The sequence below is a fragment of the Aspergillus heteromorphus genome, assembly GCF_003184545.1.
Source record: "Aspergillus heteromorphus CBS 117.55 chromosome Unknown BO70scaffold_5, whole genome shotgun sequence".
Lineage (NCBI taxonomy): Eukaryota > Fungi > Ascomycota > Eurotiomycetes > Eurotiales > Aspergillaceae > Aspergillus > Aspergillus heteromorphus.
The window spans coordinates 987346-1003487 of record NW_020290410.1 but is presented as its reverse complement, the minus strand read 5'-3'; the positions used below and the strand labels follow the sequence as shown (position 1 = coordinate 1003487).

The window sequence follows — 16142 nt, the reverse complement described above, 5'->3', positions numbered from 1 at the left end:
GGACCGCCTTTTCCCACATACGGAGCAATTCTTTTCGACCCCGCGGTGACTCCAGTCGATCTATAAAGACTGCCCTGTTCCTCCCTCGCCCCAGGGCTCTCTATCTCCAGTTTTCAAGCAGGAATCCCTCACATCCGCAGCCATGGCAGCCGCCGCTGCATCAGCAGCTGCCCTTGATCAGGACAACAGCACCAAAAATACCATGAAGCTCGAAAATGTCCGCCTCACTTGCCCCTCCTCGTCCCCCTCCCCCCCCCCCCCCCATATTGTCCAGACAGAGCTGATGGTCCATGGCCCAAATAGACCGAGAAGAGAGATACCCTCATCGCCATCGAGAAGAAGTACCAGGCGCAATGGAAGGAAAACAAGGCTTTTGAGGTCGATGCTCCCTCCTTCTCGGAGGTGCCTTTCGGCAGCATGTCCGCCGCGGAGCTCCGTGAGAAGCACCCCAAGTTCTTCGGAACCATGGCCTACCCCTACATGAACGGTACCCTGCACGCAGGCCACAGTTTCACTGCCAGTAAGGTCGAGTTCATGACGGGTGTGGCCCGCATGGAGGGTAAGAGGGCTCTTTTCCCTCTGGGATTCCACTGCACCGGTATGCCCATCAAGGCCTGTGCGGATAAGCTCCGGGACGAGGTCAAGAAGTTTGGACAGAACTTCGAGGGCTACAGCGAGGAGACTGAGGAGCAGGACCAGACTTCCGTCGCCGCCCCGACGCAGGAGGTCAAGGCCCAGCAGGAGAAGTTCTCCGGAAAGAAGAGCAAGGCCGCTGCCAAGACGGTGAAGATGAAGTACCAGTTCCAGATCATGCTGGCCATTGGCCTTCCCATTGAGGAGATCCACAAGTTTGCCGACGCCTCTCACTGGCTCCAGCATTTCCCTCCTCTCGCCATCCGCGATCTCGACAGCCTGGGTGCTCGGGTGGACTGGCGCAGACAGTTCGTCACCACTGACGCCAACCCCTACTATGACGCCTTTGTGCGCTGGCAGATGAACCGCCTTCACGAGCTCGGCAAGATCATGTACGGTAACCGGTACACCATCTATTCTCCCAAGGACGGACAACCCTGCATGGACCACGACCGGACTGAGGGTGAGGGTATCGGACCCCAGGAATATACCGCCATGAAGCTCAAGGTCAAGGAATGGGCCCCTGAAATTGCCGAGCTGGTCAAGGGTAAGGTTGAGGAGGATGCCAGCGTCTACTTTGTCCCCGCCACTCTGCGTCCGGAGACCATGTACGGACAGACTTGCTGCTTCCTCGGCCCGAAGATCACCTACGGTCTCTACAAGACCAAGGAGAAGGAGTACGTTGTCGTCACGAAGAGGGGTGCCTGGAACATGGCCTTCCAGGGACATTTCTTCGACAGCGAGCACTTCCCCAAGTCTCAGGATGAGCTGCCCGTTGTCGTCGAGGCCCCTGGATCCGCCTTTGTTGGTACTCTTGTCAACGCTCCTCTGTCTTTCCACTCTGAAGGTGTGCGCATCCTTCCTATGGAGGGTGTCTCGGCTAGCAAGGGTACCGGTGTTGTCACCTCTGTGCCCTCGGACAGCCCTGACGACTACGCCACTCTGCTCGATCTCGCGAAGAAGCCCGAGTACTATGGTATTAAGAAGGAGTGGGCTGAGCTGGAGATCTTCCCTCTGATTGAGACCCCGACATACGGAAACCTCACTGCTCCTGCGCTGGTCAAGCAGCTGAAGATCAACTCTCCCAAGGATGTGAACCAGCTTGCCCAGGCCAAGGAGCTGGCGTACGGTGAAGCTTTCTACAAGGGCACGATGATTGTGGGCGAATACAAGGGCCAGCCTGTGAGCGCTGCGAAGGAGAAGATCCGTCAGGCTCTTTACGACAGCGGAGATGCTTTCCCCTTCGCGGACCCCATGGGTAAGGTTGTCAGCCGCAGTGGCGACGACTGTGTGGTTGCCTACCTTGGCCAGTGGTTCCTGAACTACGGCGAGAACGATGCTGAGTGGCAGAACACCACCCTCAACTACGTTGTTAACTCCCTGAACGCCTACTCGAACGAAACCAAGAACGGATTTGAGAAGAACCTTTCTTGGCTCAACCGCTGGGCTTGCGCTAGAACCTACGGCCTGGGTTCGAAGCTGCCCTGGGACAAGCAGTTCCTCGTTGAGAGTCTGAGTGACAGTACCGTCTACATGGCCTACTACACCATCGCGCACTACCTGCACGGTGACCGCTACGGCAAGGAGACCGGTCTTCTGAACGTGAAGGCGGAGCAGATGATTGACGAGGTCTGGGACTACATCTTCACCAGACGTGAGATCAGCGATGAGCTCATCGAGAAGAGCGGCATCAGCAAGGATTCCCTGCAGAAGATGCGCAGAGAGTTCGAGTACTGGTACCCTCTGGACGTCAGAGTGTCCGGTAAGGATCTCATCCAGAACCACTTGACCTTCTTCCTCTACATCCACATTGCCCTCTTCCCCGCGGAGTACTGGCCCCGTGGTGTCCGTGCCAACGGTCACTTGCTTCTGAACGGTGAGAAGATGAGCAAGAGCACGGGTAACTTCCTTACCCTGAAGGATGCCGTCGACAAGTTCGGTGCCGATGCTACCCGTATCGCCTTCGCCGATGCTGGTGATGGTATCGAGGACGCCAACTTCGAGGAGACCGTTGCCAACAGCAACATCCTGCGTCTCCACACGCTCAAGGAGTGGATGGAGGAGACCGTCAAGGATGAGACCCTGCGCACTGGACCCGCGGATGCGTTCTGGGACAAGCTCTTCGACAACGAGCTCAACGGTCTGGTCCGGGAGACCAAGAAGAACTACCAGGAGTGAGTCTGACTGCAGGGCCCCTGTTCAGCAGATGCTAACACCTTTCTAGCACCAACTTCAAGCTTGCCCTGAAGACGGCTCTGTACGACATGGTCAGCGCCCGTGACTTCTACCGTGAGGCCACCACCACTGCCGGCGTGGGTATGCACCGTGACGTGGTTCTCCGCTACATCGAGCTGCAGGCTCTGATGATGGCCGTCATCACTCCTCACTGGGCTGAGTACATCTGGCTCGAGATCCTGAACAAGGTTCGTATCTGATCACCCATCCATCCCAAAATACCACTAACTCCACATCCAGCCCGAGAGTATCCACCGCGCTCGCTTCCCCGAGGTGCCCGAGACCAGCCCCGAGCTGTCCGCCGCTCTGGACTACGCCCGCACGACCTCCTCCAGCATCACCTCCGCGGAGGCGATGTTCGTCAAGAAGCTCTCCAAGGGCAAGCAGATGGCCTTCGACCCGCGCAAGCCCAAGAAGCTCACGATCTACGCCGCGAAGAAGTACCCCTCGTGGCAGGAGAAGTACATCGACCTGGTGCGTGACGCCTTCGACTCCATGAGCATCTCCTTCAACGACAAGGAGCTGAACGCCAAGGTCGGCAAGCTGGGCGAAATGAAGAAGGCCATGCCCTTTGTCCAGCGCCTGAAGAAGCGTCTCGTCGTCGACAAGGAGAGCCCCGAAGTCGTCTTCGAGCGCAAGCTGCCCTTCGACGAATTCGCCGTCCTGCGCGAGATGGTCGCCGCCATCCAGCGCGTCACCGGCTGCAAGGAGCTCGAGATCGTTGCCGTCGATGAGGGTGGCAAGACCGGTGAGGTCCTGGGTTCGGGTGAGAAGCGCGAGGGGCTTTTCGCCGAGAATGCCGTGCCCGGTCAGCCTACGTTTAACTTTGCCAACATTGAGTAGAGAGATTTACTATACCACACCACTCGAGATAGCGTGCAGTAGATTATGGGGATGTATTCATCTTTTCTTTTCTTTTCTTTTTAGGAATAAAATAAGCAATGTGAATGATTTACGTTAGAGATTACGACTTGAGGTGGCTGTTATAGTATCTTATTGTTTATCTAGGTACGCTTTACTACTAGACATAGATACATGATGTTTGCGTCAGAACCGGAAAGAATCCTCATCATAGTATGATAAACCAAGCAGCCTCAAATTCCGACTTTATGCACACGAGTCATTTAAATTCCTCAATTCTCTCCCCCCCCCCGGGCCGGGAACCTTTTTTATACATCATCAACCCAACCAACCCAACCAACCAACCCTCACCAACCTATCTCTATTACAACCCCTTTCACCACCACCATCAACCAACCAACCAACCACTATCAGGAACTAGCCCATCTATCTCCCAATCGACACCAGAAGAAACCAAACACATCGCCAACAAAAGTAGATAAAGTAGATACTATCCCGTAATAAGAAAGCACAATATATATAATATCAATCCTTTCATTATACTCTATATTCGCAAAAACAACCAGAACAAGGGGTGTCAATGTATAGTACGCGTCAGTGTCGGTGTTAGTGTTCGATAAGTTGAGTCTAAGTACTATATGAATATAGATAGATAGATAGATAAATATAGATAGGGAAGACAGCAGACAGCATGCGCTCGCGAATGCAATTGACGCACGCACTCTGTGTGATACTATACACACGGACGAATTTTATACTTGATCATGGATTGAGGGGCCAGATGTCGTCGTCGTTGTAGGAGGAGGAGGAGGAGCAGCTTCTTTCTAGCTTCCATGAAGGCATTGTTGACTGACATGCATACATCAGTTAGATCTGTCCAGTCCAATAAATAGACCCCCGTACTTTGAAGCTATACTCCGCAAATGTAAAATAACATTATACTATAAATACACCCATCCACCTATATAAGAGCCTCCCCCGCCGCCCCCAGCTCCATCTACCAACCACCCCACTCCACATCCTCTACCTTACTATCTAAAAAGAAAAGGAAAAAAAAGTAAACACCCAATCTAAAACAGCGAAAACCCGACCAACGCAGCCCCAGCCACCCAAGCAGGCCACCAAACACACCAAACAACGACCTGGGTCCAGACGCCCCAAACGTCCCACCCGAAGGCCGCCTGCGTGAGAACCGACTCGACGTCGACACCGAAGTACGCGCACGCGACGACAAGGACAACAGGCGGGGAGAGGAGGTTCAGCAGCACGAGGGCTAGCACGGCGAGGACGTGTCGGAGGGGTGCGGAGACGGAGTGCGGGTTGATGCGGTTGACGAAGCTGAGCGGGGCGCAGAGGAGACCGATCATGAAGGAGAGGGAGAAGTTGAGGGTGGCGAGGGCGGAGAGGAAGAGGCCAAGGGTGAGGAGGGAGAAGGATTTGATGAGGTGGGATTGTTGGGTTGAGAGGCCGTGGGTTAGGGTGAGGGAGGAGGAGAGGAGAAGGGGGAGGACTGCGTTGGCAAGGATGGTGGTGTAGGTTGCTGGGTTGTAGTACTGGGGTTTGTTAGTGGGGTGGGGTGGGTTGGGAGAAGAGGGAGGGGACTGACTGTGTGGGGGATGTGGTTGAAGATGTAGAGGGGCAGGAGACCGAGGAGATGGAGACCGACGACGAGGGTGAGAGGGAGGGCGAGTTGGCGCTCCCGGATGTTCTTCGTGTCGGGTTTGGGGGTGTCGTTGCTGGTCTTGGGGGGGTCTGCAGCTTGTTCCTCTTTTGTGGGCTTTTCGACTGGAGAACCGACAGGGCTCTGCTGGGAGTAGGGGTAGTAGCCTGTGCGGAGCCACAGGGCAATGGCCATGATGGTGAAGTTCCCAGCGATGAGCATGGCGCTGGGGAGGTACGTGCCGATGCTGACGAAGCGGTTGGTCTGCATGAGGAGATAGAAGAAGAAACTCTGATGCAGATGCTCCAGGAGATTATTCAAACTGCGGCAAAGACTCTCGACGGTGCGGCCCAGGGCCATCTCATCCTGCCAGCCATCGCCTTTCGGCTGGAGAGTGATGGCGTCGATGTGGTACGGCATGAAGCTGCTATGCGGGCCCGTTGCGTATCCGAACCCCTGCTTGACCATCCCCCTCATCATCGTCTGCAACCGCATTTCGTAGCTGTCGTTGTGATCCCACATCTCCTGCAGATTAGCCCCGATACCCATCTGGCCGCTGGCAATCGACACGGCGGTGTTGAACAGATCCAGATTGGGCAGTTGGCCATTCACCCCGTCGTAGAGGATATGCAGGGACTCGAACCGATGGTCGAAGGGGTATTCGATCACCAGCCCTCCCTGCAACGCACCACTCTTCAACGGCAAAGGCTGCACAAACGCCGGCTGCATATCATGATACGCATCAACCCACGCCTGCGTGCCAGCCTTACTGTCCGGCGGAAACAAGAAGATGATATCCTTCGACCACAGCGACCACCCTGCACGAACCCAGTCAGCAAACCATCCATCCGTCCATCAAACAAAAACCAAGAATCATCACCACCCACTCTTAAAATATCTCGCCAGAGTCAGCGCAAGACTGACACCATTCAAATTCAACTCATCATCCACGGTCTTCCACGCCGCCACCAACACAATCGCCTCGGTGGCATCGCCTCTCGGCGCCTGAATAATCGCATAGACATTCTGCCCCTGGTGCGTGAGGCCCGAAGACGTGTACTCGTAATTCTGCGTAGCGACCTTCAGCCCCGCGGCTTTCAGAACCGATTGAATCTTTCCAGACACCCTGGCACGAAGAAAGTCCCAATTAGCTTATCCATCCATTAATTGCATCGCATGATCCATCCATCCATCCATCCCGCCGCAGGAAGCACCACAACAGAACAGAACAGAACATACGCCGGCGTAAACTCATCATTCCTCCCTTCCCTCCCCTCCTCAGTCTGACCGACTAGAATCCCCTCAAGCTCCTTCTTATAACCGCGAAAGACATGTTGTTCGCTACCAGAGAAATAGGCGTGGACTTGGCCGGGGAGGAGCGCGTTCTCGGAGATGTAGGTTTGGCGGGAGTAGTCGTTGAGGGGGAGGAGGAGCAGCCAGACGACGCCGGCGACGATGCAGATGAAAGAGAGGATGTGCGGGAGGTGCACGAAGAGGAAGTGAGGGTTGCTCCGCAGCTTGCGGACGGCGGCTGTCATGGTCCTTTGAGTCAGCGTGGGTGTACCAGGAGTATTTAGCTGTCCTGCCTGTTCCTTTGCGACAATCCGGGGTAAGGTGCCGATGGCAGGCGGGCCATAGGATGGAAGAGGAGGGAAGGGTGGAAGACGGGTATTTGGAGATCGCTAGTAGGTCGCGAGGCAGACCCGCTCGGAGTTTTAAAAACGAGACACGACTTACATTTCAGGGCCATGGGATCTGGGGCATTCGGGGAGGTTGTCCCATGGTGGTTTGGTTGGTGATGGGGGGGGATGGTTGGTTGGACGGGCCGAGAGACAGCAGCAGCAGCAGCAACACTAAGCAATAACTACTGAGTACTGACTACTAACAAGCACCCGTCCGCCCGCAAAGGTTACGTTGACCGCTACGGACCATCTGCACAACTCAATGCCAAATCCATTATTATTTGCTTACCCCACAACATTTACTATTATTGCAGGTCACTACCAAATGCAGCCGTATAATGCCGTATAATGCTAATTAACTATGCACAAGAAAGGTAATCTGCCGCAGGCCGCATGCCTTTACGGACCGAGACGTTGCGACGTGCCGAGGAAGCTCATCGGGGTTCCTCTCTCGCCCCCGGTGGTGGTCGTCGGCAGGACGCCGTAGCGACCGTACGTCTTCTGGTCCACAGACACGTAGTGTGGCAGTCTTCCGAGCAGGTTCAGCTTTCCTTCGATCCACCGCAGGATCTTCTCCGGGGGAACGAAGAACTTGAGAGCCCCAAGGCCGACTGTCGGGTTGAGTCAGATACCGGTCGCGGGGATGGAGACAGGACAACTTACGCAGATATCCAACAAGGATCGCACACAGATGTCCCAGGAAGCTTGTGTTGGGCACAAGGATCGAGACGAGAGCGCACGCAAACAGGGGCGAGGTCCACGTAGGGATCTTATAAGGTCCCAGACTAGAAACACCATCAGCAACAGAACCCGGGTACCGCGGAACTAGCACCAATCGTACCTAAAGTAGGGGTTGGACTTGAACGTCCTGATGGCTTCGGAGCCCAGAAGAAGGAACACCCAGATACTGAGCCCATTAGACGACATATCACGCATCCTGAGAGACCCAGGACTCACCTTGCACCCGTGACAGCAGTATTTCTATGCAGGACAAACTTCTCAATCAAGATGTAAGCACCCGCTGGGAGCGTGGAGAGAGCTAGAAGCAGAGACGACCTGAATTAGCACATCCCCTCTGATCAACCTTCCACAAAACCGAACTTACGTCCAATAAACAGCGCAACGGCAGTCAACGTGCCATGCTCCGCCTCAAAGCGCTCTAACAACGGCGTGAGGGCCAACACATTCAGGAAGGCGTGGAAGAACCCCAAATGGATAAAAGGATACGTGTTGAGTCGGTACACTGTTCCGTATGTTAGCTCGCGACCTATATCGCCGACCCATGAGCTTGCGCTCGCACTTGCACGGACGCAAGGCCACGTGTGAACATACTGGTGCCGAATCCAGCCTCCTCCGGTATTATGGATCCCCATTGCACGACGCTCCAAACCGTCTGAAGCTCAAGAAGCCAAAAGATGATGATCGCGAGCAGAACCAGGCGCGTGAACAGAGGCAGTCGGAGGACGTAGGTTCGGACCCGGGAAGGGTTGAAAGGCAACGGCGGCAGAGCGGCGGGGGTAGCCATGGTGTTCGGTATTTGCAACGATGCAAACGCGAGTAATTACAATGCGGAGGGGGCAAAAGCAGTCGTCGTGTGGAGACCGACGGTGAAGAGGATCAGATTTATCGAGAACAGACGGCAGGGCGTCAAGGGCGGCGTCGGACGGTGCTGACGGGGTCTAGGCAGGGAGCGAGCGAGCGAACGGCCTCCTCGGGGGGAGGGGGCTTGCAGATGACCCACAGGGGGTAAATGAAGGGATCGGAATCGAGGATATGTATAGATAGATCCAAGGAAGGCAAAAAAACCGTGACAGGGAGTTGTGGGAGCGGGATTATTCAACGGCAGGTCATGGGCGACAGTCGTCTGTACCAGCACCAGCCACCACGGGGACGAAGGGACGCAGACTGCGGGTGGTTCTGGTATACACGCGACGGGAGGGTCGAGAAGAATGAACAGGCCAAACCAACAACAGCCGAGACCCGACCAGCACAAAGCAAAGGAACCAATAGAGAGACGAAACCCCAACACAAGAGCAATTGATTAACGAAAGCCCCGACCCGTGCTGTGCGTCCTAGTTCCTGGGGATCGATTAATATTATTGAGTGGACTCAGTAATTAATTAAGACTGATCTGGTCTTCGCTCGTGATTTTTCCAGCGGATCCGCGGGTGAGTCACGTGCTCGATAACGCTTATCGTTCCTGCTGCTTACTGTTTACTGCTTACTGCTTACCCCTACATTCACGACTCTCTCTCTCTCCATCTCTCCATCTTATGGAAAAGCATGTCATTCCTCATCTCGGTTCATTATGTACTAATGGTCACGGCTATGGAACAAACAGCGGGTCCTGCGGCACGATGGCACGCTGGGACGCATTTACAGGTACTGTCTGAACCAGGCGACGGCCTGGCAGAAAGCCTGCTCCTTGGCCCACTTGAAGTGGGGATTGCTCAGGTCGGCGCGGACAGCGAAGCCGTGGGAGACACCGCTGTACAGGTTGATCTGCCAGGGCTGGCCGGTCTTGATGAGGATGTCCTCGGACTCGTGACGAAGCTGGGTGGTGAAGATGCTGTCGATTTCTGGGAGAAAGAAACGCGTTAGGGATTCGTCCACAGAGCCAGGAGCAAACAAAACATTCAGAGAAACCCAACAACCAATATGAACATACCAGCAGCAGCAATGGACAGAGGGCCCTTGATAGCGGCGAGCTCCTCGTGGGTGACGAAAGAGGGGTGGGCGTTGAAACCAACGTCGACCTGGCCGTCCTTCAGGTAACGAGCGACGTACTAACGTGTGCCCCGTTAGCAGGAATCCCGACAGATAAGGTACTCATCCCTGCGAGGGATCTCACCTTAGCACCGAAGCAGTAGCCGACAGCGGCCACCTTCTTCACGCCCAGCTCGCCCTTGAGGTACTTGAGGGACGACTCGACGATGGGGTCGATGTGCTGAGTCTGGTGGTTGGGGGCCCAGGCGGCGAAGTCGAACTTTCCGGCGGCCATGTCGCTGTGCTGGACCCAGTCGCCGTTGAAGAGGTCGGGGACGACACACAGGTATCCATTGGCGGCGTATTCGTCGGCGAGGAGCTTGGTGTTGTTGTACAGACCGAAGATGTCGCTCAGGAAGAGAACGGCCTTCTCGGGGTTCTTGTTGTCCTTGGGGTAGACAACATAGGTGTCGACTGGGGAGGAAGAGTGGCTGTTAGGAAGGTGTCTCCATACGCGCCGCGACGCAACGCAGGCAAGAAGCAGTTTCCACTAGGAGTCTCGGACAACTCACTGTCATTGATCTTCTTGATCTCACCGACGGGGGTGCCTTCGTGCTTGAAGCCCTGGGCACAGCAAGCTCCGGGGGGGTTAGAGGCCATTGTGAAGGGTAGGTGGGGTGGTCTGGTGACGAAGGTGTTTATAAACGGAGAGTAGAGAGGTTGGAACTTGGAGCAGAGTCAAAAGCTAACAATGGAGAACCGGCGCATAGATATATGCTCGGGAATTTGCCCCGAACCGAAAAGCATCCACCCACCACCACTCCTTTACCCGTCCGCCTTTTCTCCCAGGTTCCCTCCCATCCATCCCCACTTATTGCCCCTCCCTCGTTGCCATCTATTACTAATGCGCCATTTCCCGTGCCGAAAGAGGTTAGAGGCTTGACATCACATCACCTCTTACCTAACTATCTACCCCGTATTATGGCCATGCACCACCTCTCACTTCGGCTTCTTGTCAGAGAGTCCGACTTCCAATCAAATCACATCTGGGGGGGGGGGGTCGTGGATAACATACTGATTATCTACGCACGGAGCACAGTAAGCAATTGGGTTGAGTAGTGGTGGTCTCTGATTCCTCGCGAGTCGTGGGGTCCTTCCAGTCCTCCGAGACAGCCTGACCGGCAAGGATCTGCCGGGCTGGGATTATTCGCCTGCTCGCTCTCAGAGGGCTAAGCTTTGTCGGGCGTCCGGACTTAACAGGGGCGGACCAACCCCGCGATCGGCATTGGATTTGCAAGCAGAAACGCACCTCCCCTTCCGTAGGTCCGATGAATGCTGGGGAATTCCAAGTGGAGAATCAAGTATCTACCTACAGTTATCGGTTCTACTGGATGTAAACGAAGCCAAAAAGACAAATGTAGATAAATAGATAGATAAATAGATAGACAGATAGATGGACAAACAGAATCCTATTGTCAACTAATTACATCATCATCATCATGCTGCATAGATCCGGAAAACTCGTACTCGTCAATCACCTCCTCCTCATTCATTATCTTTGCATAACAGGGATATGGTCATTAACACGGGGGCACGTCAGATAAACAACAAGAGAGTCGTGGGACAGGGCCGTGGTATATATGGTGGTCGGTCGTATTATAATGTTCGTCACCCGAATGTCCGAGCTGTGACACCAGGCCGAAGAAAGGCATTGTTGTAGGGGGTATAATGCTGTGAATAGCAGATAAGTTTTTTTTTTTCTTTTTTTTTTTTCTTTTTTTCTTTCTTTCATTTTGTTTTCGATTTTGGGATGCACTTCCACACTTCATTGGACTTGATCCTCCCCCGGAAGGGCCATTAGGTCCTGGTGTGGGAAAAGGACCTGTCTGTACTGGAAATGATCAAGTTCGTCAGGTGTCAGGTGGATGTTCAGATTTGCTCAGGCCGATGCCGGGAACTGGAAAGGCGGCAGTCGAGGGCGAGACTCCCGCTTCACCGCCCACGCCTTGATGGAGATGGCGACGATCTCGCAGGCCATGATGAAGGCGGTCAGCCCCATGGTGACTGTGAAGACAAACATCGCGTCGAGGTCGTAATATTCCAGAACCTGGATCACGCTCCGGGTCTAGGACGAACAGTTAGCCAGGTGGTCCCGCGGATCGTTGTGGGGCTCCATAAAACTTACGCTAAGCATGAAGACCAAGCCACCCGACATCAGGCAGAACGCAGCAACAATCTCAGTCGGGGGGCGAGATGGAAGGTAGGAAGTCGGAGGCTTGAGGTACATAACAATATACGTCATTCCACGGGCCAGCGCGAAGCCGACAAGCATGTTGCCCCATTGCTTGTGCACCATGGTGGAGACCATGCTGTCCTGGTGGTGAGAACTCATCATCGTTCCCAGCAGAAGAATAATCAGCGCAGGCATGGGGTTGAGCGACACGCCCTGGGTGTCGGGAAGCTGCCAAGCTGTATCGGTTGACTTGTGCGCACCCATGTGAGAAGGGTATTGCAGGACCGTACTGTTCAGCCAGCCCTTGACGCGCCTCGACTCGAACAGCATACCGCAGAGGCCACCGCCGAAAAACATGACCGAGATGGACACATGCTCGAGATCCGTCGCAGTCCATGCGCTACCCCAGCCAGCGAGATGCTCCAGGAAGACGTTGGTAATACCATACAGGAAGATCACGAACGATTCGACGAATTCACCGGTGGGAACCTTGGCCTTCCAGCCACCGACAATGGTGCTGGACGGCTTCACGTTCCACGCCCAGCCAAGGTCGGCCCAACTGCCAAGCATGCGACCCAGGGTCAGGATGCCGTACCAGAAGAAGATTCCTCCTTTGATGAAGTGCGCGAGGCCGTTGAAGATTCCGTTTCCTCTCTGTGACACGAGTCAGTCAATGTCGCACCCGAAAGAACAGACCAGGGACCTACCATCAAACCGCCGTAAGTGACACCACCCGTTGCGATGGCGACAAAGCCAAACGGCAGTATGATCCGATCAATCACATTGTAGATGATCGAGAGAATTCGAACGACTCTGCCGGAGACCATACGAGGCACACGACTGGCGAGGAAGCGGTCGGCGAAGGGAACGCGGAAGCACCCGCGTGGTTTGGACGAAGATTCGGGAAGAGAGTCTTCAGGCTTCTCGAAACCGTCATACTCATCCGAAGGAGAGCCGCACGACGGGGAGCCAGGGCGACTGTGAAGAGACGAGGAGTTTCTTTCGGTGCCCTGTCCGCTGTCCCTCGACCAACGGTATGAGTGGCGGATCCCGGCTGGGTATGACTGGGGACTTTCGGCCATCTCGTCGGTCGATACCGGGAGAAAGGCTGCCTGTTCATAGGAGCTCGATTCTGTCTCGGCTCTACCCGCATAGGCGAAGATCAACGACATGATGACTTGCGCGCTCATGACCCAGGTCGCGATCCAACCGATCTTGTGGTGAGCGTTGTTCTCATACAGATCGGGGGTCTGGCTGTTATAGATGATTCCGATGAGCAACCCCACTGCGTTGAGCACCAAGAAGAGGAATTGCGACGGTAGCGCGAAGCGCGAATGCGCGATGCTGAACATAACCGCTGCGGTTACAACCATTAGTCTTAACTCCGCGCGTGAGAACAAGACCAAAAAACCATACCTGTCGGCAAAGTGAAGCACCAGGCGACAATCATCAAACCGATGTGGGCTACAATTGCACCGCTGTGCTTCCCATACGCGAAGTAGCTCAGAGGCGCGTCGGCATTTGCATCCGCTTGCGCTGCCTGTGTTGTATCACTGCTGCTCGAGTCCATGCTCATGTCCATTCCCATGTCCATCGCGTCGTCATCTCCGTGAGGAAGGGCGTTCGCGATGGAGACTAGGAGGAAAGCCGCCGCAAGCGCGGCCCGGGAAGCTCGCTGCCACATGACGGGGAGCTTCTCTGATGGGCAGAAGCCAAAAACCACTATGCGCGGGGGGATGCGACAGAGGGAGATTAAGTATACTGGAGCTATGAGTTCAGGTCAACTCAAGCCCCAAGAATTAGCCCGCTCAGGGTGGTGGGAGTTTGTGGAAAGCCGGGTGGCGGATGGGTCGGCAGCCAGCTCGTGGAGGGCAGGCGAAAAAGTGTCTGGCCGGTCGAGAGTAGGGCTGAGGTAGAAGAGGTCTGGGAAGCTGACCGTCGTGGGAGGGCCGGGGAGGGCAGAAGTATAAGAGTGGCTGAAGAAGTCCAGGGAACCGAACCGGCCGACGGATGAACCAGGGAATGGAAGAAAAGAAGGGCAAAGGACTGGGGTGTGAGAGGGTCGCGCGAGAGTTTTTAATCATTACTCATGGCTAGTACTTTTCCTTGCGCCGTGTCGCTGCTCGTCCTTCGCTCGGAGCAGGCGGGGATAGGATGCCACAAGGCCGAGAGGCCGTGGAAACAACGCCCGTGGAGCTCCCAAAGCTCCGTGTGCCGAAAGTGGAGTTTGGCTCGCACCCTCGCGCTAGCAGGGAACACCGTCCCTAGTCGGTCATCTAGATACTTCTCTCTCTCTCTCTGTGTACCTCGTAGGTATCAGTCAAGTGAGTGTGCTGTCTGCTGTCCTGCTGTCCAGAGGTCGATCGTTCCAGGTGGAACCGATGATGTTTCTTGCACTGCACTCGCGAACATGCCGGTTGTAGGCAGCCGTTTACCTGACCATGACCATGTTATAACTGAAAGTCTTCAGCCTTGCAGCATCGTCATCATGAGGTGTCTGTCGTCCGTCGGAAACGCTGGTACCACTCCCTCATGATCTCTCGCCAGCAGAAGATTATTGGTGATTGACCTGGTCACCGCCCTTGGAGTCTGGAACCTTAATACTTCATTATTTTTTTTTTTGGTCTCTCTAGAGCTCTCTCTCTGTCTCTCTCTTTTTTTTTATTTTATTTCATTTTTTTTTCCGTTTTTTCACTCCCCCCCCCTCTCTCGGTTCCCACGCTTGCCGGATGTTCCCTTGGGCAGGCAGCCAATCCCGCCCGTCAGCTCTACAACTTCCTTTCAAGCATCGCATGAGTTAGAGTTGTTGCTGTCACTCTGACTCATGATGAATCTGACTCTGAGCAAGATCCAGGCAGGCCCAGACGATAGCCCCAACCAGAGGAGAGACCCAGTCTCTTCTCTTAATGCATTGATGTAATCCTGTTCAAACCACAGAAAAACGAGTCCATTCTTGGGTCTCGGAAGTCCGGAGCGACCGGGAAGATACTTCATGACCAAGTCCTGGCGCGCTGCCGGCTCCGTGGGAAATGACCTCATCCCAAGGTACCGGGCGGTTAGCGGCTGGCCTAGAGCAGACCACTCCAGGCCGGATCGGGATCATGCTTTCTTTGGGCTTGCGCTTGAATGGCCCCTCCGCGGATTTATTAATAATCGTTGGGATTGCAGTCTGCAGCATCAAAATCAGAGGGCCAACTCGGACAGACAGTGAGTGGTCTGGATCCCCTGGAGAAGGCGCTGGATACTACCTTCTTCGTGAAGACTACGGTGTAGGCGGCATCGTTCGATCGCGGGGTGCGATTATGAATAAGCAGTGTCCATATGCAGGGATGCTGATACCGTCAAATCTTGGACCCCGTCTCTCCACGGACTGACTTATTATTTGCTGTGCCATTATTAATTAGCATGGGAGTCGCATCGACGCTTACACCATCGGTAGTATGTCGAGACCGTGGGGGACTTCTGCCACGGCGGCCATCCCAGCTCGTGGGAGAGTGATACGGTGATACGGCAGGAATGTTCGTCTTCTAGTGTAGAATGGTCGATGGTCATGAGTCTGCCAAACTTCTTGACCGGGTGCCGACATCAACAGGGTGACCGTCCCCTTGCATATGCGGGGGCTGCGGAGACATGTCGTTGGAGGCGTCGTGACCAGAATGCCATAGTTCCAAGTGAAGAGCACTTATTCGAAAGCGCCAAGCTACAGAGGTGGAAGATGAGACAATAGGTGCGAACATGAACAGAACGTCTCGTCGAATGGAAGCTTGGCATCCCGGTATCCCTCATATCAGATGCATTGAAGGAGGAAAGCCTTCTCCGTCTGCGATACAAGGGCGAAACCACCCCGGGACTCTCACACACATACACCTTTCGCTTCGCCAAGGTCGATCGCACATTCTATTTTTAAGCCTGTCTTACTACACTTAATTTTTTGAATCTCAGTTCTGCCTCCATGCGGTGGGTGTAGCAGCCGTGGGGTGCCTGAACTCTGAAGGCCCAGCCCTGTCTGACAGGCCCAGCCGGAATGTACCCAACTGGCCCACGGCTTATCTATCTTCATCCATCTCCAAGCTCAGGTGGGCTGATCTCTCACCTACTTGGCGCATGTCCGTGTAGCATGACGTTGTTATGC

At 54.7% G+C, this 16142-nt stretch overlaps 4 protein-coding genes across 4 annotated transcripts; 1 reads left to right on the top strand and 3 right to left on the bottom strand.

Annotated features, from left to right (window-relative positions):
* The first annotated feature begins 69 nt into the window (after positions 1 to 69).
* Positions 70 to 3837, top strand: BO70DRAFT_310211 (leucine--tRNA ligase CDC60). The gene is made up of 4 exons (XM_025540156.1): positions 70 to 217; positions 304 to 2807; positions 2858 to 3056; positions 3109 to 3837. Exons 1-4 carry the CDS (start codon positions 143 to 145, stop codon positions 3709 to 3711), a joined length of 3381 nt encoding a protein of 1126 aa, XP_025401983.1. The 5' UTR covers positions 70 to 142; the 3' UTR covers positions 3712 to 3837.
* Positions 3838 to 4356: 519 nt separating this feature from the next.
* BO70DRAFT_350803 (Gaa1-domain-containing protein) lies at positions 4357 to 8596 on the bottom strand (the record flags this gene model as incomplete). The annotated part of the gene is made up of 13 exons (XM_025541716.1): positions 4357 to 4363; positions 4861 to 5282; positions 5336 to 6207; positions 6277 to 6515; positions 6629 to 6920; positions 7127 to 7242; positions 7361 to 7373; positions 7479 to 7682; positions 7735 to 7856; positions 7913 to 7978; positions 8029 to 8092; positions 8177 to 8314; positions 8404 to 8596. 13 exons carry the CDS (start codon positions 8594 to 8596, stop codon positions 4357 to 4359), a joined length of 2748 nt encoding a protein of 915 aa, XP_025401982.1.
* A 722-nt stretch (positions 8597 to 9318) lies between these two features.
* BO70DRAFT_359888 (dienelactone hydrolase family protein) lies at positions 9319 to 10489 on the bottom strand. The gene is made up of 5 exons (XM_025542645.1): positions 10350 to 10489; positions 10323 to 10324; positions 9923 to 10251; positions 9740 to 9857; positions 9319 to 9650 (listed from the first exon to the last, which is right to left on the bottom strand). The coding sequence occupies exons 3-5, from the start codon at positions 10070 to 10072 to the stop codon at positions 9448 to 9450; spliced, it is 471 nt and encodes a 156-aa protein (XP_025401981.1). The 5' UTR covers positions 10073 to 10251; positions 10323 to 10324; positions 10350 to 10489; the 3' UTR covers positions 9319 to 9447.
* A 1227-nt stretch (positions 10490 to 11716) lies between these two features.
* On the bottom strand, positions 11717 to 13694 carry BO70DRAFT_394151 (Ytp1 family protein; the record flags this gene model as incomplete). The annotated part of the gene is made up of 4 exons (XM_025546436.1): positions 11717 to 11902; positions 11963 to 12664; positions 12718 to 13367; positions 13427 to 13694. The coding sequence occupies 4 exons, from the start codon at positions 13692 to 13694 to the stop codon at positions 11717 to 11719; spliced, it is 1806 nt and encodes a 601-aa protein (XP_025401980.1).
* Positions 13695 to 16142: the final 2448 nt, after the last annotated feature.

What these genes read in the sequence shown, in the direction of transcription:
- BO70DRAFT_359888 (XM_025542645.1), bottom strand. Translation starts at nt 10,072, where the DNA reads ATGGCCGCCGGAAAGTTCGACTTCGCCGCCTGGGCCCCCAACCACCAG. An exon ending in GCTACTGCTTCGGTGCTAAG is followed by an intron (nt 9,858 to 9,922) that starts GTGAGATCCCTC and finishes GGCACACGTTAG; the next exon opens with TACGTCGCTCGTTACCTGAA. An exon ending in TCTGTCCATTGCTGCTGCTG is followed by an intron (nt 9,651 to 9,739) that starts GTATGTTCATAT and finishes TCTTTCTCCCAG; the next exon opens with AAATCGACAGCATCTTCACC.
- BO70DRAFT_310211 (XM_025540156.1), top strand. Translation starts at nt 143, where the DNA reads ATGGCAGCCGCCGCTGCATCAGCAGCTGCCCTTGATCAGGACAACAGC. An exon ending in ATACCATGAAGCTCGAAAAT is followed by an intron (nt 218 to 303) that starts GTCCGCCTCACT and finishes TGGCCCAAATAG; the next exon opens with ACCGAGAAGAGAGATACCCT. An exon ending in ACCAAGAAGAACTACCAGGA is followed by an intron (nt 2,808 to 2,857) that starts GTGAGTCTGACT and finishes ACACCTTTCTAG; the next exon opens with CACCAACTTCAAGCTTGCCC.